The sequence below is a fragment of the Anser brachyrhynchus genome (assembly GCF_964034855.1).
Source record: "Anser brachyrhynchus genome assembly, chromosome: 6".
In the NCBI taxonomy this organism is placed as follows: domain Eukaryota; kingdom Metazoa; phylum Chordata; class Aves; order Anseriformes; family Anatidae; genus Anser; species Anser brachyrhynchus.
Window position 1 is genome coordinate 19,976,991 of NC_137700.1, and position 21,929 is coordinate 19,998,919.

Consider the following 21,929-nt stretch of genomic DNA (forward strand, 5'->3'; position numbering starts at 1 on the left):
TCCATTTCTCCTTTGCCCTACGTTCCTCCCCCCAGTATCGTGACTTGTCTCGTCTTTCCCACCAGTGTTGTTTATGCCAAGAATAACCTTATTTTCTCCAAAGCAGGTTCTGGGGGTGCGGGGTGTGTGTGTGTTGCGTGTTAAAGCCTGGGAGGCGATTAAGACACATGCTTGTTTCTTGATACTATGAGTCTGTCTGGATCCTGGGATCACAGCCTACTTCTTCCACTTTAACTCAATAACAAGATGAATGAAACTCCCACATGGTTCCACGATGCTCGGTTCTTGTCTGCTTTGTTGTGAGGGGTCTCCATCCCTCCACTCTGTTGCTCTCCGTGGTAACCTTGCTTGCAGCCTTTTCACAACAGCAGCTCTTCAGTTGTGTCTTTGGCATAATAACTCCTGTCTGCTTTATCTTGTGAGCAAAAGCTTTCTGCCGTGCCTTGTTTTCACACTAGGTGCTTAGGGCTGTATTACTGTGGGTTATGCTCACAGGTCTCTCTCCTTTGCCTGGGAAGCATGTCTCTGCTAAAAGGCGTTCTGCGAGGAGGACTAGTCATTAGCTTGCCAGCAGCACAATGCCATGCAACTTCATCAGCTCTGTGCATGCTTTCCCTCTGTCTGAGATACCTTGGGGGGTTTCCAATCTGCTGAGTACATCTGTGAGGCAATGGCTTCTCATAGATGAACAGGAAGAAGCAAGATCCCCACCTCTTGTTGCTAACTCATTGTGAGATGTGAAGGAAATAAACTCCTTGTGGCTTAGCTTCTCAGCCTGTCAAACTTGGAATGAGACAAGTACCACTAACCTGGTGCTGCAAAGCATGCTGCCATTCCAAGGGTAAAAGCTGTTAAATAATGGGCCAAATACTTTTTTATCCCACTTGGGAAATCATGCATCACCCCATGTATGCTCCAATTGGCTATTTAAAAAGTGATTTCTCCTCAGTGTAACTGGGGATAATCCACTGCTCTGGAACTTCAGGACAGGTTCTGAGTTACAGCTTATCTGCTCTCCTGTTCTGGAAAATTGTAGCTTGATTTTTGTAAATGTGCAGGTTAGCTCTCAGTATATTTCATGGCACTAAATTATCTTAAAATGACGCAAATATGCAGGCAATTAAGATCTTTGTGATGTAGACTCCTGTGCGTGAATCCAAGGAGAGCCACTCTTTTTCACTGCTTTGAAACTGTGCTGCACGAACTGTATCTCTACTTACATGCTGCAGATCTTGGCTTGTCTGAAAAGCTCTTCTGATCCATGAGTTGTACTCAACTTGGAGGGGTTACTTTTGTGACTATGCATTGTGATTCTTGCCAACCTTAGAAGCGTATGCAGTAGGGCTGGGTAAATAAATGCCTAACTGTGCAGTGTAGCTAGGGGCAGTGCTCACTGCAAACGTGAAGGCTGTGCTTTATCTGGTCTGGGAGAGTTGTAGCAGACCCTTCAGCAGGGAATGCTCCAAAACCCAGGAGGCTGTACGTGCCTGGATCCAGCATCACCTCCATGTGAGTGTTTTGTTAGTGAGGAGGACTGTTGGCTGCCTGCTCTATTGCCCCTTTTAAAGATCAGCTTGGACTGGGTTCATTTCCCAAAGCCTGAACAAGCCTCAGCACTACCAGCAAATAGGTTTGGTATACTAGTGGGAGATGGCCCCTGTGTCAAAAGGGGAGCAAAAAACGTGGTTTTTTCCTGTAAGTGTGATCAAGAGCCCGATGGAGTAGCAGAAATAGCAAAAAGGGAGCAGAAGGCTTGGGAATGAATGATACCACTACCCCTCCTGGTATGCGTCTGCATTCCTCTTTGCAGCATGGTGTCTTTCAGCTTGCATGACTGGCTGCCTACCACCAATGCAAGCTTTTAGTTTTGTCTACCTCAGCTGACACTGGGAGGTTGGGGGGAAGGAAACAACACACACTCACACACACACAAAAGTTGCTTACTGTATATCTAAATGGCCTTTATTCTGCTACAGCTTTCAGCATTGTCTGTGACACAAACTGGAGAGAAAAACATTCCCTCGTGGTACTAGTAGAAATGCCCCCTGTAACGATTGTGAAGGCATAGCTTCAAAATCAGAAAACAAGGCTCTGTAAGATGGTGCTGGTGTGACCTAGTGCAGCAGTTCCCGTGTTTGTCAAACTGCATGTAACAACTTCTTCAAACCCATCGGCACCATTGCTGAAAGCTGTAGTGGCGCTAGATGCCTTCAGCCACTGGAGTGTCCTTCCCAGCTGTGCTTCTTCCTAAAGGAGCATCTGTGTCTCCTGGCTTTAACGAAGCCCTGGAATAAAAAAGGCCTGATATATTTTCTTTCCTCCAACTACAGGGTACTCCAGGACCAATGGGGGTTTCGGGACCAGCAGGACCAAAAGGAGAAAGGGTGAGTTTGGTTCAAAACTGACCAATACTCTGTAACTTCTCTGAAGATACAACAGTTCCTTAAAATTGAGAAGCTCTAGGTCTTTCTAGCATCTGAAACTTCTCTCTTTGTGCATATAGGACCCTCAACTTGGTCTCTGAATTCTAAGCATTTTATTCTTGGGGTTTTAGGTATTTTAAATCATAACCTTTCCATTTCTTCTAAAGTGTTTCTGTAGTCATTGTTGTGCTGCCTGTTCATACCAAATAGGAGCGTAACAATTTCTATTTTGTCTCTATTTCAGGGCAGTAAAGGAGATCCTGGTGTTGTAGGACCAATGGGACCAGCAGGACTTCCTGTAAGTGTGAGAGCACTAGGAATGTGTTATCTACAAGCCTCTATTTCCTTGCTGTGGCTGATAGTTTAAGGTGCTGCTGTAACGTAACATTTCCAATTTCAGCTAGGTTACGTGTTAAAGAATCAAAATTATGAGCTTAAAATACCCCATGGGAGCAACAGGAAGAGCTGGGTAGTTTCAGAGCAGTTATTCAGAATGAGATAGATGAAGCTGAAGGGAACTCTAAATTCTCTGTGGCCCTCAAAGTACCAAAAGAAGCTGCGTGGGACTCGCAGGATTTGTATCTTACTCCAAAATAATGCTTTTGAGCGTGGTGTACCTTTCCACAGGTGGGTGTATGCATTTTCATCACAGTGACAAAAGTTGCCTTGAGTGAGGTTAGTTCCATTGTTTGGAATTACTTTTGCAAAATGGAGCCAGTGCTGGAACTTTGGTTTTAGGTAATCAGGGAACTGCTTCATTGTTTAAAAAAATAAAAATTAAATAAATAAATAAAAGGAGGAAAAAAAAAAGAAAAAATGAAGCTTGCTGTTGTGTACTTTTGTACTCCTCTTCAGAAACGGAGTTCTTTCAGCTAGTCTAGTTTCTGTGTGAAGAATCCTTAGAGTAGAAGCAGTGGTGTGTTAGCCTGGATGGTCTTTTGGAGGTGAGGAGGAGGTTGTCTACAGGAAATGTTAATTTTTACCACACAGTAATTGATAGTGATGGAAAGGAACTCTTGGGCACCCGTTCCTTTTAAGGAAGTCTACAATGGGACCTATCTGTTTGTAAAATATTTCTGTTTTTGTGTTGATGTGTTTCAGGGTTTACAAGGTCTGCCTGGTGACAAAGGAATCCGGGTAAGTTACCAAGCAAGTCTTGGTCTTTGCACAGTGGTGGAGTGGTCAGTGCCTGAGCCACTTAAAGATGGCTAGCATGTGATTCTGTTTGCTAGACCTTTGTATGAATGACTTTACAAACCTGTATTTTTGAAGGTGATACCTGTAGTTCGTCTCTTCATCTAGGACATCACAGCATGGCCCTCTGAAAGATACAGGAGGGATTTTCTAATGTGTTCTTTGTTGTCATAGCTCTGTTCTCACTGAAGTATGGCTTCATGTGTGGTAGAGTTAGGCCAACATGGCATGCTTTAGAAAATCCTGCTTATCTGTTTTGTAGTGTGTCTAGGGATTCCCATGAGAATTAACTGAGATATAGTCAGCAGATCTTATCACATTACTTTTAAATTCCCCCTGAAGTGTGAAAAAAGTTGACCTCTAGCAAAGGGTTCTCCAGAGAATTTGGAAGATGGAAATTTGGAGAAGATAAATTAAATTTGCATACTTTAAAGAGTCAAATATGAAGCCTCCTCAGGCTTTGTCCTGACCGGATGTGATAAAGAGCTGGATCAAAACCCATAATGTGAATGGCTGCTCTTCTGTCTCACCACCTCTGTTATAAAAAGATAAATATTACTAAAAAGTGTGCATTGAACACTCCTTGCCTTTCATTGGCATTCAAATCATTGGATTTTCAACAACAAAAGGAACTTCTTGCTTGTTAAGTCTCTGAATCTTTTTGATTAAAAACAATTAAGACCAACAGTTGAATATAATTTATAGTTAGAAATATAAATGACTTCTGGGTTGTGGTTTTAAGACTACAGTTCTATAAATACGTCAAACAGCTTAATAAAGTAAATGTGTATGTCTTACGCATGTGCTCACACATACACATATACATTCTCTTGATAAGACTCTGGTATCACCTAAATTTATCTGAATATGTAAAGATTTATAGTGCATGTGCCCATGCAGTGATTTCATTATATGATTTTGCTTTTCATAAATAGTGAGTGTTCTCTGTTCTTATCTGCAATGTATTTCTGACCTTACTCTGCACAGAACGAGCAGTTTTGGAATGCAGAAGCCAATTTGCATCTTAAACTAGGGGAGAAAGGTCCAAATTTCCTGGGAGTTCCAAAGTCCTCCCCTTTTTTAATCATTCCATTTCTGGCTTTGCTTCTTAACTTCCTCCTTAGTGAGATGTGTTGTGTTTTGTTTGTGTGGCTTCTAAGCAGAAAATAACAGAATTCCTATGCTACTTCAGTTGGCTTTTAAACTGGGTGTATTATTTAAAAGAAGGGTCCTTCACTGGTTGTAGTATGTCAATCAGATTTCCCTAAGCTCTCATAAAAGCAAATGAAAACTGGGAACACCTCCTTGTAGAGGATGGGTTGGAAAGCAGCATGAGTGGGAAGATTCGCTGGCCCCTTGAAGCATGTTTTGCCTCACTGCAACCAACATTTGAAATGAAAACATGTGAAAGTTGAGACTGTAAATGGGCAAGTGCAATGTCTTTTTGGGTGGGATCCTAGAAAATACCTCTTTTCCCACCATATATTTGTACCACGACTTCTCCTTGCTCCTGCTCTGCTCCAAAAATGGTGATGAGGTCACCACTACTTAAAGTAGTTAAACAATACAGTTTTGTTAAGTCCCCTTCGAATAAAGCTGTATTGTCTGAATGCCTCCATCTTTTTGAGGTCACAGACATATTAAAAATACTATTTAGCAGAACTGGACACTGCTCGTTCCCAAGGATTTGCTCTGCTGCCCCGTATCCCTAGCTGAGCACTAGGTCTCCCTTAGTGGAATGTAGCTTCTTCTGTGAGAGAAGTGAGAGACCATTTCTCCCAAGTTAGTTTATGGCAAAACTATGGCAGTTCAGCCAGGAAACTTCAAAATGAACAAGAAGAAAGGTGTGAAGTTAAAAAGAGAAAGCAATGCCTTGCTCCTGACCTGCTCCGCAGGGACTGGGACCTGGGGTACAACACCTGCCTCTTTGCAAGTGGGAGATGGGTTCATTTGACATGCTTCCCTTTTGTTTGTTTGTTTTTGTTTTTTTCTTCCAGACAGCTGCAGTATGCTTGTCACTTTAATAGGAAGATTCTCAGTATTGAGTACATTAAAAATTGAGGATCAGTTTTGTTAAGCTTCCAAACAGTTTGCCAAAATCCTCAGTGAACCCTCCCAGCTCCTTTAGGCCGAGTAGTGGTTTTTCAGTGTCAGAAGCCCTCCTGCTGCCTGCTGTTCAGTGTGGAGCGCAGCGTAGCTGTGCCTGGGGACAGGCAGAGACGTATGGTGCCACTAGGTACCAATGGGAACAGATACAGCCTTTTGGGACACCCAGATGAAAAAGTGCAAACCCTGATCTTTTGCTGCCAAGTTGATATCTTTGCTGTTGTTCTAATGCCTGTGTTTTTTCTCATGTGTGTATGTGTGTCTTCCTCGCTCCTACAGGTCCACCTTTGTCCCCTTTATCCCTTCCTCCTCTTCCGCCTTTCTTCCTGGTTCCTTCCTCCTTCCTCCAGAGCAACCCACGCTGCATTTTCCTGGATTATCCTCTCTGTTCCAGTGCTTGGTTCTGGGTGATTTTGCCTCATTGCTTCTCCTCTCCCATCCATTTCTCTTGCCAGCTTTGGGTTTAACACATTTTAAAGAAGAAACAGCAGCCTGCGCTGTCTGATGTTATCCCCTAATTCCTTTAACCTTTCCCACAAGGACCCTAAATTCATTTCCCTGTGCAGCTGCCCCTTTCCCTGTTTTATGCTCAGCAGCTTTGAGAATTTTGTCTGGCAAATCCCCCTGTTACACCCGGCCTTGGCTGCCCTGCTCTCATAGGATATTGTCCCAGGGCATCTGTGCCTTCCCTTGGGCCCTCCTGTGGCTGCCTTTCATTGACCCAGTGCTGCCCCCTCACAAAGGAGCAGGCCTCCTCTTTTGGTTACTTTTTCTTCTAAAACGTTCCCGTGGATGAGAATTTCATTCTGAATGAGAATTCAGAGTAGTAAGAACAAGTCCACGGGGAGTCTGGGCCAGCAGCGCCCAGTAACTGCAGCAGGAGATCCTGCTTGGGGTCTGCTGCAGGTCCTGTCCCTGAGGCACTGGTGCCCCTGGAGCCCTCTGCCTGGCACCCTGGAGCTCCTGTGGGAGGGGAGGGAACCCCCAGCCCCCTGGGACTGAGGGTGGGTGGCACTGCCCAGAGCAGTGCTCTCCCCTCCTCTGGCTCGAGGTGCCCCCCTCTGAATGTCCAGGAAGCCTGGAGAAGCAGTCTCCTGATGATGGTGCTAGAGGAGGCCTCCGCTGGCCCCATAGGCCTGCCGTAAAGTTCAGTGGCCCTTGTGCTTCCTTTGATGCACAGCCCGAGTAGTCTCGGTGTGGGGTTTAGGCACAGCCAGCGTGTTTATACAGCCCAGGAAAGGTTAGGGGTGCCATACGTTGTCTTTCACTTAACGTCTCAAAGGGAGGTTTCACTTCTTTTAAAATGTTTCCTAAATGTTTATCATTTTTAAACTATTGCTGACATTTGTTTGAAATGGATGATCCTAAAGCTTTTGTGTATTCTTTTTTTTTTTTTTTTGGACTAAACTGTTATTTACAGGGGGAGAGGGGCAAGAAAGGCTCTAGAGGGTCTAAAGGGGATAAGGGAGACCAAGGAGCGCCTGGATTAGATGCACCCTGTCCGTTGGTATGTTCTGTTTTATCAAATGTACTGTTTTAAGATTTGTGGTGGGGAAGGAAGAAGGAAATCATAACAGAAATAATGGTCTTGCAAAAGTATAACACTCAGATAAGGCCGCTCTGGTTCCTACTGCAGCCTTCAGTGGGGAACAACCGATCCTTTGAGCTGCTGAGTGGCCATGGTTATGTTCCTTCCTCCTCCGGAGCTCACACAGGCTTAGGGTACGTGGCTACGTGCCACGTGCTGGGAGCCCAGGGCTTTCTCCTGTGCAGACAGAGCCCGGTGCCTCCTTTACTGCCTGCGAGGGCTCTTCTCTGGAAACGTTCAGTGTCATCATGTCTGTGTGATAGCAAAACTCTTTTTGTTGCCCTGGAATAACGGCCGGCCGACGTGATTGCCTGAGAGTGACACAGGGAACTCGAGCTGCATTGCCCAGAGGGGAAGCACGTCTCAATTGTTTTGAATGGGACATGTTTCTGTCAGAATGTGCCATCTATCAATCTGGATGAATAAATGTATGAATATCTACACATTTCATCTAAACTCATACACTGCAGCGGCTATGCTGCCAGAAATCAGTAGTATTGCCGTAAATCCCAGGAATACTTATGCATCGTGTATCTAGAAACTCAGCTGCTGGGAAATAGGAAAAATGGATGACTTCAAAACAGATGAAACATCACTTCCATCCTCTCAGACTGAGCTCAGTTGGAGAAGTGTGCCCTGACTCGTAGATTACAGAAGAGCAGGCAACTGCTCCTACTGATTACACAGATAGGTACAACCGGGAACATGTGCCCTCTGTACTCTGGGTGTGCAGCAGAGTGCCCTGCGACAGTCCCAGCGCAGGACTGAGCCTCTCCTCCTGTGCCACGGAGGTGCCTGGCATTATCTGAAATAACGACAGTGGTTGATCTCATAAACAGGGTCTCCGAGGTTTTAAAGGCGAGAAGGGTGAGCCGGGGTTACCTGGGCTGGACGGGCTGGATGCCCCGTGCCCATTGGTATGGCGTACCTTCCCTTTCCTGCATGACTGTTTGCTTTTTTGCCTTGGTTGTTCTTTTCCGATACCTCTAAGTAGTTGCATGCCCTAGAGACACACGTGGCAGCTCCTTCCTCACCTTTCCTGCCCTGCCTTCCTCACGCTGCTATTGTCAGGATCAGTCCTTTTGCCTTTGTGCTATGCTTCACAGCTGCTGCCAGCATGAGGAAAATGTAGCAGGAATGAGAATTTTAAAACTGCTTCAGTTCTTGCTTTGCCTTCATTTTGAGAACTTTTATTAGACTCGTGTGGAGACTGCAGCTGCACTAGCTTGGCTTTCTAGCCAAGGAGCTGCAATGCTTACCTCCCTCCGTAAATCCACTTTCAAGCATTTCTGTGTGGTTAGCACAGCCTGGCACTGCTCTGTATTGCCTCAGTCACTCTGTCCACTGACCGTAAAAATATAGTTAGCTGTTAGCAAGCCCATGTGAAACATGTTATTTAGGCACTTATCTCCCTCAATTCCTACCAGACAATTCCTATTTGTGACTCTCCCCAAAATCAGAATGGTACCAACAGCATCCAAGAAACGTGGAATTGCCTATTTCCTGATAATCCTGATAATCATTCATCTATTACAGAATGCTTATTGTATTAGTGCTGCATCTAACCCAGTGATTGTAGCACTAAGGCAGTTGGGAACATTTAACCTCACCTGATTTCTAAGTATCCCATTAAACATCACCAGTCTATGGGTTTACTCAGAGATGGTCTGTGGCTGTGCAGCATCCAGGTGAGGGTTTTATCCTTACAGCTGTCTCAGCCATCCTGTAGTATCCCTCTGCCCTTTCAGCCCCCATTCACCATGCCAAGGCCTGCTTCAGGGCCGTTATTCCATACCTCAGGCTCTCTTAAAGCTGTTTGATGCCATTTACAAGGGATGTGAGATCAGTTCGTTCAACTGGCTGGAAAAATGTCTCCCAAAGAAAAATGTATCTAGATAAAGCCATACTCTATCTAGAAGGGGTTTTTAGTTTCCTGAGGAAACCAGCCCTGGGGTTGCCATTAGAAAAGCCTTCGTTATTTGGCCTTTGTGAAGAGCTAGTGTTGGCGTGCCTTCCAGCACTCCCTGCTTCATGTGCTGCCATTTTCTCTGTGGGGCAGTGACCATAAGCAGTGACTGCTTGCACATTCTTAGTTGCTGCTCTGTAAATTCGGGTAGCACAAAGCAACTCTTCTGCCAGTCCCAAAAGTGAAATCATGCCTGCCCAGAACAGTCTCCAAAGGAAAAAGAGCCATGTGTTTCACCTCCTACTAATAACAGCGAGGTTTCTATGGAGTAAGTTTGGCTGAATAAAGCACCTGATTTCACAGGTGCCAAGGATTCTGCCTGTGCCCTGACAGACTGCCTTTCTTTTTTTGTCTCTGCTCTGTTAGAATTTACCCTGCATGGCCATATTAGAATGCGCACCTCTTCATACCTATTTTTGTTAAGGGGAACTTGCCAGAAAATCTGGTGAAATGCAGATGCCATTATTTTTATTTATATGTATATATAGCATACTGGCATGCAAGCTAGCTTGGGAACTTGAATAAGCATGGTTTTTGATCCAACTAGGTTAAAAGCTTAGCATCCTGCTGACGCATCCATGTGCATAACTTCTGGAGGCCGTGAACTAATGCTTCACACATCTGATATGTGGATGGAGATACTCGGTGCTAACAAGCATGTCCCATTTCCGTTATCTGCAACAAACACTTCCTCGTGCCCCTGGTCTTCCTCTGATCCTTACGCTGTAACTCTGGCTTCCCGTTCCTCCATGCACCTAACCTTCCATCTCCTCCTGCGATGCACTACACCAGTCACTCCTGCCACCACCAGTGTACCAATGGGAAGGCCACAGTTTAACTGGTAGTTAATTAATCTGTGATTCAGGATTTCCACATAGTGGGAGGAGAGGGGGGAAGTGGGGAGAAAGAACCACAAGGAGACTGCAGTCCAGAAAATGCATTCAGAAAGCAATTTGCATTTTAGTACATAAACAGGAAATAACTTACAGCATCACGACAGTGCTCAGTTCACGAATCCCTTGAAAGTGTGTCTCTGTTGAATAGTTTTTGTCAGAATATGCTACTGTGCATTTGCTTTTTTTTTCCTCCCTTTCTCAAATGGGATGAAACGCACAACAGCTTTCTCATCTGGTACTTGAGGAAGTGAGAACTGAGTCATTTGACTGAAGAAATGTGCCCGCATCACGCTTGGTACAATTTCACTGCCTCCAGTTCTCATTGGGAGTAGCACCAGCCTGAGAACCTGATACACACAGAAGTATTTGACTTCTAGTGTCACAGATGCAGCTCCTTGTGCCCGGATTTTCAGCTGTGTATCTCCTGCTCAAGAGCACATTACCATTGATATTCGTTTCCTCTTTTCTCACGTTAAGTAAAGCTGCACTGAGATGTAATTAATGGCAGTAATTCACAAAAGCATTTCCTAGCTGCCTAGTCTCAGTCTTTTGGTAGCAAAGTCCTTAAAGTATCCAACCTTCAATGATAAAAAATAAATCACGTGCTCATCCTGGGACGGGATAGCCCAAGACTTCAGGGCTGCAGAATTGCAGGGGTATTTTCACAGAAATCTCACTGATGTTATGGGGGGGGGAAGAGAAAACACAAACACTCAAGGAGTCAGTGAGATGCTCAGCCAGCACGGGCTGCCAGCTGCTTGCCCTCCTGGTTTCCCTGGAGCAGGAGCTTCTCAGAGGCAAGAGGGGACAGCTGGGCAGCCTCTCACGTGATAAAGCAAACCCTTTAATAAACAGGGCAGAAAGGAGATGGAATTTTTTTCCAGACCCTCCTCAGGACCCGAGGTTAGTGCTGCCTCTGGGGTTTGCTTGACCTTGGTGCTACAGAGTCAAGCCTGGGACGCAGACCTGCCACCTGCCTCCTTGCTTCCAGCTAGACTCAGCCCCAAGTCCGGGTCGCTGCAGAGGGGTGAGGAATATCTGTCAGACTATTCCTCCAGCCCCGGTTCGGACTGTTTGTTGCAGCTGTAACAGTTAACCCATTCCTTCTTTCCGCATTCTCTGCGCTATTTGCCATGTCCTAAACTGCCCTTTCATCCATCCCTTTTGCAGGGAGAAGATGGCCTCCCGGTTCAAGGCTGCTGGAACAAGGTAAAATAATCCTGGAGCTGTTGTGGCTGTGCTGAGCTGGCTGTGCTGCAGGTCCCACTGGTTTTTCTATGAGTGTGGCTAAGGGCAAAGTAGGTGTGGAGGCAAGCGTGGGATTTCCAGACCAGACCTCTGAAAAGCAGCAAGCAAAACTCTCCCTTGTTTGTATGCTGGTCAGTTTTATGGGCTAAAAAGGAGACCATTGCATTTGTGGCCTTTGAGCTGTCTGGCCTTGAACTGCTCCAACACCTGCGCAGCGATACCCCTGCTGCTGGGGGAGGCGCTGCTGCAAGGGGATGGGCTGTCAGCACCAATGGGCTAGCACCGGTGTGTGAATGCCGGTCCCTCCACTCTCGCCTTGTTTCTGCTGGCTCGCCCATCTAAGGAGCTCCCTTTGGAGGCTCCCGTAAATGCCTCTGCTGCTCCTCAGGGTCTGGCCCCGCTCCGTGACCTGCTGCGTGCTTTAACTCAAAGTACACGAGCCACGGTGGTTGGAGAAGGCAGAGGTACAGAGCAGCCTGGACCGCAGCTCCTGGCCTCGCTTCCAGGAGAGCATGAAGGATGCCTGCTGAGATCCAGCACCGGCTCTCCTCGTGGAGCAGATGCTGGAGCCAGCTTCCCTCGTGGGGTCCCTCTGTCCTTTCGTCCCCTGAAGTGGTCCTTCCCTGCCCCGCTGAGCTGTTGCTAACTGTTGTTGGAGAACTGCCACTAACGCCCGTTTGTTTTCTTTTGCAGTGATGATTCTAACCCTGGACTGGCCTGTGTGTGTTATTTTACATAGAATATTTATTTTTATACAGTGTTCTTCTCTGAAATGCCAAAAGTTATGCATTTTTACAAATTATCAAGAAGCTGCATATTTTTTGTACAGAAAATACTAGATCTCCCTTCTTCCCTGTTTGTCGGTTCTCTGTATAATTCTTTGTCTGCTTTACGCTTGTTTTGTCATGGAGTACAGCTGTAATATTTACATGATACTTGTGCACACATGATGAATATAGGAACTTAATAAATTATTGCATTAAAAAGTGCCCAAAGGAGCTGCCCTGTATAGATTCAAAGGTCGTTTTCATTTTTCAGTCTGGAATCATTCAAGAGTATTTCTAAGTATTACATATTTTTATTAAAGAGACACACACAGGGTTTTGGTGGTAAAATAAGGGTGTTGCTGGCAAGACTTACGACAGCCCCCGTACATCGGGAACTTAGAGGTTCCCTGATGAATAATTTTGGAGGAAGCCACATTTCAGCACCACACTCAGGTAGCCAAGCACAGCCTGTGCCAGCCCCTGGGGCTGCTCCTCGGCCACGCAGAAAGGGAGTTGTCCCCACGAGCTGCAGACCTGGCATGTACGAAGAGCCTCTCGGTCTCCTGCCTCTGGCAGTCACTTAGCTGGATTAACCCTCACAACACTGAGTTCAGGAATTCAGACATCTTTCTGAATTGTAGGCCTGCAACTAGCTTGATTAAAGCTTCATTTAAAATTAAGCAGATGGCAGATACCTCGATGATATCCTAATGAATGGTTATTAGATAAACCGATCCACATGGCTCTTTTAATGCTAACCAAAGCCGCATGCAAATTTGCAGTGTGTCATAACTTGCGTGTGTACACCCTAATTACACTTCCTGTCCTGCTATTGTTAATGTCTCAAGCCTAAGTTACTCAACAAGAAAAAAATACATCATCAGACTAAGGAACATCACAGACCGCTTTTCTTACAAAATTAGCAAAAGAGTGTAAGCCTAAATCTGTTCCCTAAAACACATCCACTTTCCTTGGTCGTTCACAAAGGGTGAAGGACAGGTTGTAACCTGGGGCTTTAAGGGGGATACAGAGATGCTTTCAGTACTTAAAAATCCTCATTATCGGTACCCTCATGATGCTGCCGTATGGTTTTTACCACCACAGTTCCAGCAGTGCCACAGGAACCACAGGCTGTGCCCCCAGCTGCCTCTCCTGGCTACAGCTGTACCAGCTGAAGTGATCATGAGCACCTCCTGCACTTGCTCCTCAGCTGTTTTCAAGCTGCTAGCTGGTTGTTTGCCAGCTGCCTCCACGAAGCCTGTTAGCCCCACCAGAGCACGACGATGGCAGGATACATGCTTCTCTGGTGTGCAGAAGAAAAGGCTGGCCAGGGACTGCCCCAGGAGCGGAGCCCAGCCCCTGTCTGATTGAAAGCCGTTTGTCACCTCACCCTATCAGAAATTTATTGAGCTTCAGCTAAAAAACAGTGAGGTTTCTACCACCCTGCGTCCCATGCCTACAGGCTGTTCCCTGCTCAGATTGCTCTTGCAGTTAGGAAGCTCCATGTAACTTTCAAACTAAACTAATTTGTGATCTTTACAAACATTTCTTCTTATGCCAACATTGTGCTGTGGATGAAACTTTTCTATGTATGATGTTTTCATGAGATGCTTGGGGTACTGGAGCTGACATGGCACCAAAAGAAAATGAACTGCAGAGCACTGAGGGATTCTTGTTTGTTTTCTCAGTAAGGTCTCTTGTTAAGACCCAGCTTGTTGGTACAAAGCTTTGCAGCTGCTTAGCCAAGAACAGTACTCATTTAAGCAAGGATACCACACAGCTCTGGCGTTTTAATTACACACCTGTTGAACACAAAGCAATAAAAGCCCCTCCAGGTACACTGCTGGTTTTGAAAGGTGATGGTAGTGGCAGCAGGGAGTTTCTTCTCTGCTCTTATAGCATGTAGCCCACAAGGTAGGTGGTTTGAATGCTTCAGTCCTTTCTAAAAATGCTGGCTGTAGTTAATTCTCAAAAACTGATAGGTCCGTAGAAGAACCTGCCAATACTTCTTGTTCCCTTTGCTGTGAGTGGTGTATTTTTGTTTTGTAACTGTTGTGACTGTACTGCATGGGACTTTGCTTGGGTTTGCCTCATCTGAAAGCAAAAGAAGCACATGTGTGTTGTGTTGTCTTAACGCAGCTGCTGAAGGCTCCTCTAGGAGTCTCAAACTGATCCTCTGTCTGTTTTGGTTTATTGGGATGATTTTTAGGTGATATATTTGTGAGAGAGAAAGCTTCTGCCTGAGGCAGAGGGGACCTTGAAATGCAATTGCCGCAACTTTTAAAAGTACCTGACTTGTATCAGCAAAATGCAGGGGAGGAGTCTGACCAAAGGGGGCTTGATGCTCCCTACTTCCAGCTTTGCCCCAGCATAATTCCTTTGCCATCAGTGGAGGTGTTCCTGAGTTAACCAGGGCAAACCCTGGGAGACTTTGGTGCTACTCCTTTTGTATGACTCAGCTACTTTCTGTCAGCAAAGGTGTGTGCCTCCTAAATGCACGTGTACGTGGCATCAGCTCATGTGCTTGTTCTTATTACATTCCTTTTCTCTGTCTCAGATGGTTCTGTTCACAGCCTTGGTTTGTCTTCATGGTCGCTGCTGGGCTCTAAGGTGTTTATTGTGGGCAGCACAGTATATGACTTTCCGAGGCTTCCTTTTGGGTTCCCTTAAAAGCTGAAATTAATTCAGCAAAAAGCATTTTAAAGTTTTTTGAGACTGATGTTTCAGAGGAGAATCTACTCACTTGAAAATTCATTTAATTTTGACTTTAGTTTGAAAACCAGTAGTCCCTTTTATACCTTGGCGAAAACCTGTTTTTTGTTTCTTACCTGAAGTAGATAGCCCCTTGTATTCATAAAATCTGAAACCGCTGTACGCTGTGGGAACAGAGATCTCACCAGCCGCTGCTGATCAATCTGAGGCTGTGAGTCAGAGTGAAATTGTAGCGATCAGCTGCTCTTCCCAAACGTATGTGCCTTGCATTTCAAGAAAAACCTGACCAGCAGAGGCTGGGCTTGTGCCACTCCAAATCTAGCAGTTTAGTTTCAGGGCCTCTCCCTGCTGAAACCTGGGACCAGGTCGTTGTCACTGCTGAGTGCTGTTTTTCCAACTGGCCTGTTTCATGTGAAATTGTTTGTCTGCCCCTTCAAGGGTCAAACTCCTTGGCTGATAGCCAAAAAGTGAGAGAAACGAGGGTGGAGGAGTTTGGGAAATGACAGCAAAAAGAAAGGAGAAGAAGGACCTTCCTGAAGACTTGCTGGAGATGCTTTGCAAGTTCCCTCCCTGGAGCTTGGGAAGAGTTCTTCAACTGTGCGCCAGGAGTCTGTGCCCAGATAATGCCTGGTGGGGCCGTGGGAGCTCAGCGTGCCAGCGCTTCTTGCTTTGCTTTCGGCCTTCTCCCAGAGGCCAGTGGCAGAGTTTGAAAATGACACCGTTTGTGTTCTCTTTCTTTGGTCATTTTCACTTCAGTCTATTATTGTGGTCAGGCTCTTCAGATGAAGAATTGGGCTCGTTTTCCAGCAGCTGCTGTATAAATGAGTGCAAGATATAAACAATTTCAGTGGGGGGATCCTTTGATCCAAGAAAGAAATCCTTCTGGAACAGTTTTCTTTAGGAAAGTCAGTCAAGCTGCGCATGCTCAATTTAGAGTGCTGCTCCGAGGACATGAAAAACCTTTTCCTACCGTATCTGGTTCCCAGATGACAAACTTCTACCTGTATCTTTGATGATTCCATCTTTAACCTTTTCATCACAAACTTTTTTTCTCCTGGTAAATTAGAAAGGAATGAAGCCTTTTGCTGAAAAGGGGAAAACATACTAGATACTGAAGGCGTGAAATATCTTGTCAGAAAAGGAAAATGTGAAGTATGGATAAAACCTGGTTTCACTGAACAGTTCCTTTGCTTCCTGTATTTCTGCTTTGGTCTCCACCAAACACACTGGATGTTTTTTTTGTCTGGAGCCCTCCAGAAGTATTATTTTGCTGTCATATTAAGGCCCTTTCTGTGGGTACCTTTCAACAGATGTACTTCCAGATGGAAAATAAGGATCACAAGGGTCAAATCCCACTGTCACGTGTTCTAATACATTTATTGAAAGGCAATAAAGATTTGGCAAGGTGCTGAGGGGCGCAGAGGACATTTCCCAGCTACCTGAAGGTCAGAACATACAACTGTGGGTACCTCATACCAACTGCCACACAAACCTGCCATCAGTTCCCACTGCTGCAGGTTAAATCCTGTTCACATGAACGTTGTAGTCTTTTCACCAGAGCTCTTCCAATACACTAAAAAAGCTAAAATTAATACTAAGTGCATATATTGTGAACATGACTCGTAACACTTCTTCTTCATTGAGTACATTGGGAATCCCATTTGTCCAAGCATTAAAACACACATTTAACTTTGAGTGTGTGATTGCCATTGGCCTAAATGATACTATTTGCATATTTAAGTGCTCTGGTGAATCGGGGCCATTATTATTAGAGTTAATGAATGATATCTAAATCATTAGGCAGAACTAAATGACAAGCAATTCATGCTGCTTCAGAGAGAAGGAGCTGATTTCAGGTTCAAAGTGATGCTTAATAAATCTGAGCAAGCCCCAGAAACGCAATAACCTTTGTTCAGATAGCCTTTGTCCACTCAGCTGGAATAGTCCCGACCTTCTGAGAAGGACATCTGTACCCCGCAGCCGTACCTTTTTGTCCATTGCATAGAAAGTATACTTTTAACGTAATTCAAGGCTTAAAAAGAGCAGGGGAAAAGTTCTACTTGGAGTTTGATCTAAAGAACACCTATTGTGATTTTTTTTCTTAACAAATGTGTTCAGTAAGCACAATAGTAGGGGAATAAATTGTTTCAGTTAGGAACCAGGCTGATGAAAGGGTTAATCTATTTTATTTCTAATTCTTATTTTTTATTTCTTTGGGGGGTGGGGGGAGAAGGGGAGAACCTGACCAGAACTGCAGGCGGTAGGTGTGCTTTTTTCTTCTTTTTTAATAAAAAAAATTATGTATATAGTTTGATAATGCTACTTCTACACTTCTTTTTATTAACGATATTTTGGGGGCAATTTGTTTGCTCTTTTCTAGTGTTTCCTTTTAAATATATTTTTGATGAGCTTTTGGAATAAGTTTGTAAAAGTTTCTGACTCAAAATGTCCTAGGGACATTCCTAGCGTGTTGTTTTTTCTCCCAAAGTTCAAGAGTAAGATGGTGCTTTCCATAGGCAAACCGGTTTTCAGTGGGGACAAACGCATCCCCACAGGCTGCGCCTAGGGACCAGGTACCAGTGACCTCTCCCAGACAAAACGGTCTCTCCAAAACTCCATTTACAAAATTCAAAAGGGCTGCGCGAGGGACCAGTTGATTAAAGATGGTCTCTTTTGATTTTATATGGTCTGTCATTTAGAAATGAGTCTGGCAAGAGTTGCTGTGCCCTCTTCAGGAGCATTCTACAGCCTGAAATCTCAGACTTAGCTAGGAGGTAGCTCTGAGCTAGCAGTTCAAAAGATGCTTTCTTGAAAACAGCAAGCTCCTGGTTGTTACCTACCACAGTATCGTCGTCTCTCGCTGTTGTTTTCCCTCCTCTAGATCCAGCAGTGCACTTACACTCAGCTCATCTTCAGCCTTTGCTCCACATCGAACACGCATGCAAATGTGAGAGCCTGTTTCTTTTACACATCCCCGTTTTTCCCCTTGCCCTGTTTTTGTCCCTATTATTTCCAGATGTACCCATTTTGTCAGGGACAAGGACTTTTTTCTGCATTTTCAGAAAATCTGTGTTGGTCACAGTTTGATCATTTTCCTACTCATTTATCTGTCCTTCCTGCACTCCTTCCTCCTTTCTTGTAGCCCTTCATTGTCAAACACTTGGATCCAATGGAAAAAATCACAGCAAAATACGAATTAAGACCGTAGATATCTGTTAAGTTTTTGGAGTTGACTGTAAAGCTTCTACTGTTTAAAATGCTACGTGGCAAGACCAGTTTAGCTTCGTAGCTTTCTTATGATTATTTGCTTGCTGAAGTTATCAAAGAAAGAAGTGTTTTTTTCAAACAGAATTAGTACGAATATTAGAGGGGTTGTTTGTTTAAGAAAATCTTGCTAGACTTCTTTTTTCTTTGCTACAAAACATGACTTTAACTGCTGTCACATGCTGAGTGTAGTAGGTTAGACATGTTGGTGGTAGGTGCAAGAGGATCGGTTGTGAAACTGATGGAAAGGATCTTGTGTTCTTGCTTTCTCTTGCAGGCTGTGTTTGTTAGTCCATTGTCCCTGGCGGGGATTTGTTGGGCGTGTGAAATTCCATTTTGTGATAATTCCATTGTTCTCTCACAGTAATGTTTCAAAACATTGCTTCAGTAAATCTTCCCTTCTGCTCTCCTGCAAAGATTTGCTTTTACCCTGGTGTTATGCTCAAGCTGCAGACCAAGCAGTCTTACCATCTTGGCGAGTCTTTTGAGGAGATGACGTGCTTCCTCGGAAGTCCACTGCCTCTTCTGCAGCAGTTACCTTCTGCTGGCTTGCCCAGAGGGGCAAGGGTTTAGTTTCTGCGGCCCCAGGCCCAGATCAGATGATAATGATGGCTGTGCTGATGCCAAGCCCTGTTTGGTGAGAACTCATTTTGGGATTATGCTTTGTAGCCCCCCCTACTTTTACAGAGGACCTGAAGTTGGGAGGGGAAAATGCCATCCTAGACTGGTAAAGTCATCCTGCCTGCTCTCTTTAGTGCCCAGCCACTATAACAGTGGTAGAAGCCCTCAGAAAAGGTAAGCAGCAGAACCAGACACAGCGCTGGCCATCCCTGCGATGGAGTAGGGGGCAGGTGTCGGAAACAGCACGCGAGGGACAGCAGCAGGAGCCTCAGCTACAGCACGGGCTCACCCTCAGTCACTTCCCACTTGTCAAACCCAACGGGATTACTTTACTTCTTCTTGCCCTTCACCATTTTTCATTTAGAGATAGGGTAAATTGGGGCAGAACATAGCTGTTGCATTCTCCCCGCCCTGTTAAGGATGATTGAGCATCCCTTTGATGCTGGGGAATGGCCTGACTCCACAAAATTCTCAGACTTAACGATGCAAAATTGACTCCAGATGCTCAGCAGCAAAGTAATGGGAGGGGAGTTGCTGATTTACAGGGAGAGCCTGCAGATGCCACGGGCTCGCTGGTGATAGAACTGACGGGGCACATCTACATTGCCAGTCAGTGCTGTCTGAGAAGAACAGGTCTGAAGTAGAAACCAGGTCCTGCTGAGGAACCACCTTGGCTCAAGAGGTTCCATTTGTGACTGTGGAGGCCTTGATTTTGTCTGGCCTCGCAGGCTGGCTGCCATTAGTGATTTGGATGCATAAGATACGCTGCTGAAGATCACCTTTTTGTTCAGCTTCATCTGCCAGGAACCCAGTCTGTATATTCAGTGACAGTTCTGTGCTGGGAGCCAAGGCAGAGCGTGTGAGCACAGGCAGGGGATCTGCTTTAGAAGCACACCTTTGCGATATGTGCCGAATGCAGCCAGTGCAGAGCAGTGCTGTGCAGAGGTGGCGCTCTCCGCTCCCCAGCTCACTACATGTGGCTGATGGTTTCCTCACTGGGTTTCTCCATCCCTGTTTATGAGCTCTGCCAAGAAAGGTGTGTCAAGTGGATCTCCCCTTGGTACCCAGAGCCCTCAGAGCACAGCAAAACACCTCCCTGGTGTCATTTTCCCACATCTGGAACACTTGTGTCATTGGCACTGCTTGTTTCTCATCTTCCTCTAATTTGGACACCAAATTCTTTGACACTGGGGATGCTTTCTGCCAAAGGTCTGCTCGTCGGCCAGTGTCAGTCAGGCGTTAATTCACTAATCCCTGCAGGAGAATGATTGCTGAAGCAATTTGTTACCTATCTGGTTTTCTTGAATTTTACAAGAGAGACTTTATTTTTTTTGGTGGCATAGAATGTACAATATTTAATGTAGCTGTAGTAAAGTGATGAGTTATGGGTAAATATCAACAGGGCATTGTTTCTGCATGTTCCTATAAACACTGATTGACTGAGACATTTAAGTCTGTATACACTTTTTACATTGGTTATATTGAACTCTTATTAATATTAAATATCCAATGTTGTTTGGCTTTCACGAATGTAAGTGCTGTAATGTTCTTTTGTATTACCAGTAATTATTATTGTCAATGTGCTGATTCTGAGACACTATTTCAACTCCTTTTGATGTTTTTTGGCCTGTAAGAAAATTCCACATTAAATAATTGCTAGAATGAAGAGAACAAAAGGCTGTTCTTTCCCATAATCTTTCCAGCCTCTGTAGGAGCTTCTTCAGCCAAAATGAGCATTTGCTTTCTCTTTTCTACTTTTTCCGTGGTAATAGGAGAACTTTGATTTGTTTTGTCTTTTAAACCTGGAAATTCTGAATTCCATGTTGAATGTTTCTAACATTATTTTAGAAAAGCAGAGGTACTGTTTTGTAGGGTTACACTCTGAGCTATGGCATAAGGAGTTACTGATCATAACAGAACTTAAAATAATTTTGTTTTTCTTTGTAAGTATTTTTACACTATTTTATAAGCAAAATGTTTGTGTGATTTTAAACTTAAAAGATATTAACAGATGAAACATTTAACATGTATGAGAAAAGGGATTCACTTCTGATGATTTCCATCAGTATGAATGAAAACTAGCCTACGATTTTTGTCAGAACTAGAACTGTGCCTCAGTTCCCCACTTCGCGTCCATTAACTAACTGAATGGTTTCACAGAAACCATGCCTGTCCTTAAGAGTAGGTGTGCGCTTAAGTTGCTGAATGACTGCTCAGTAATAAATGAAGTTCAGTTACAATAAAGTAACCCACAGCTTAATTATAGTGCCTTTAAAGCATTTCTACTTTCTTGCAAGCGATGGAAATTTTATACACTTAATCACCAAGTACCAAGTTATCAGATAAAGAAAACAGTACTTATCTTATTCTGAGGTGCTGTTTTATATTATGAGGAAAATTGCTATGCGAGAGCTGTGTGTTGGTATTTTAAATGCCTTAGCCTATTCACTGCATCATGATGAGAATAAACCTGGGGGATTCCAGGAGGAAGTTTGGGGAATGGACTTCTGGAAAACCGAAGGAGAGCTGGAAAACCAGGCAGGAGGTAACAGAAAATGTCTTGGGCTGGGTGATTGTTCCGATGGTTGGCAGACCACCCTATTTGGTGTGTCATCCCATCGTTTTCCAAGAGGAGTCTGGTGAATTCCCTGTGCCTTGCGTTGAAGCTTTACTCCGTGGTGTCAATGTTTTAATGAGGTTTCTATTTTAATCTGTGTGCCATAATATTCCAGTACGATCTGCATTTGTCTGATGTACATACTTTCTTTTCCATTTTATAAAAATACCTGTTTAGTTACATGAAGTTTCTGTCTCTTTAAATGCCAGCTAATGCAAATCACACACCAGAAATCGGTGGCCCCTCTGTGCACTTGGGGGTGGTGTTCAGATTAAGATCCTAAGGAAGGGACGCCATCTGCTGTTCACCAGTCACCCCAGGAACTGTGGAACTAGGTGGCACATCTCAACCGATTTGGCAGGGGGGCAAAAGTCTCAAAAACCTTCTCACCAGCCTCGTGAAAACAGCTGGATAGAGGACAGAGCCCAACGTGGTGCCTGTGCTAAGGGAAAGGCAGCAATATCAGCTGAGCTCTGTTACTGGACACCAGAGACCCCAAATCCCCCCGCTACCTGACCAGCCTTATC

At 44.7% G+C, this 21,929-nt stretch overlaps 1 protein-coding gene and 1 long non-coding RNA gene across 4 annotated transcripts in view; one reads left to right on the forward strand and one right to left on the reverse strand.

Moving 5' to 3' along the window:
- Nucleotides 1–21,582, forward strand: part of COL13A1 (collagen type XIII alpha 1 chain) — a 99,198-nt gene extending 77,616 nt beyond the window's left edge. For all 3 annotated transcript variants that reach the window (XM_080597313.1, XM_080597311.1, XM_080597312.1), the window contains 6 exons: nucleotides 2,331–2,384; nucleotides 2,668–2,721; nucleotides 3,525–3,560; nucleotides 7,144–7,230; nucleotides 11,344–11,382; nucleotides 12,115–21,582. In XM_080597313.1, the coding sequence (XP_080453439.1) occupies nucleotides 2,331–2,384; nucleotides 2,668–2,721; nucleotides 3,525–3,560; nucleotides 7,144–7,230; nucleotides 11,344–11,382; nucleotides 12,115–12,117 (273 nt within the window). In that variant the 3' untranslated portion in view covers nucleotides 12,118–21,582. The remainder of the gene's footprint in view (nucleotides 1–2,330; nucleotides 2,385–2,667; nucleotides 2,722–3,524; nucleotides 3,561–7,143; nucleotides 7,231–11,343; nucleotides 11,383–12,114) is intronic.
- The window catches only part of LOC308197221, a 27,636-nt gene continuing 5,707 nt past the window's right edge, over nucleotides 1–21,929 (reverse strand). The window contains exon 3 of the long non-coding RNA XR_013952686.1: nucleotides 1–2,285. This is a non-coding gene — a long non-coding RNA (uncharacterized lncRNA). The remainder of the gene's footprint in view (nucleotides 2,286–21,929) is intronic.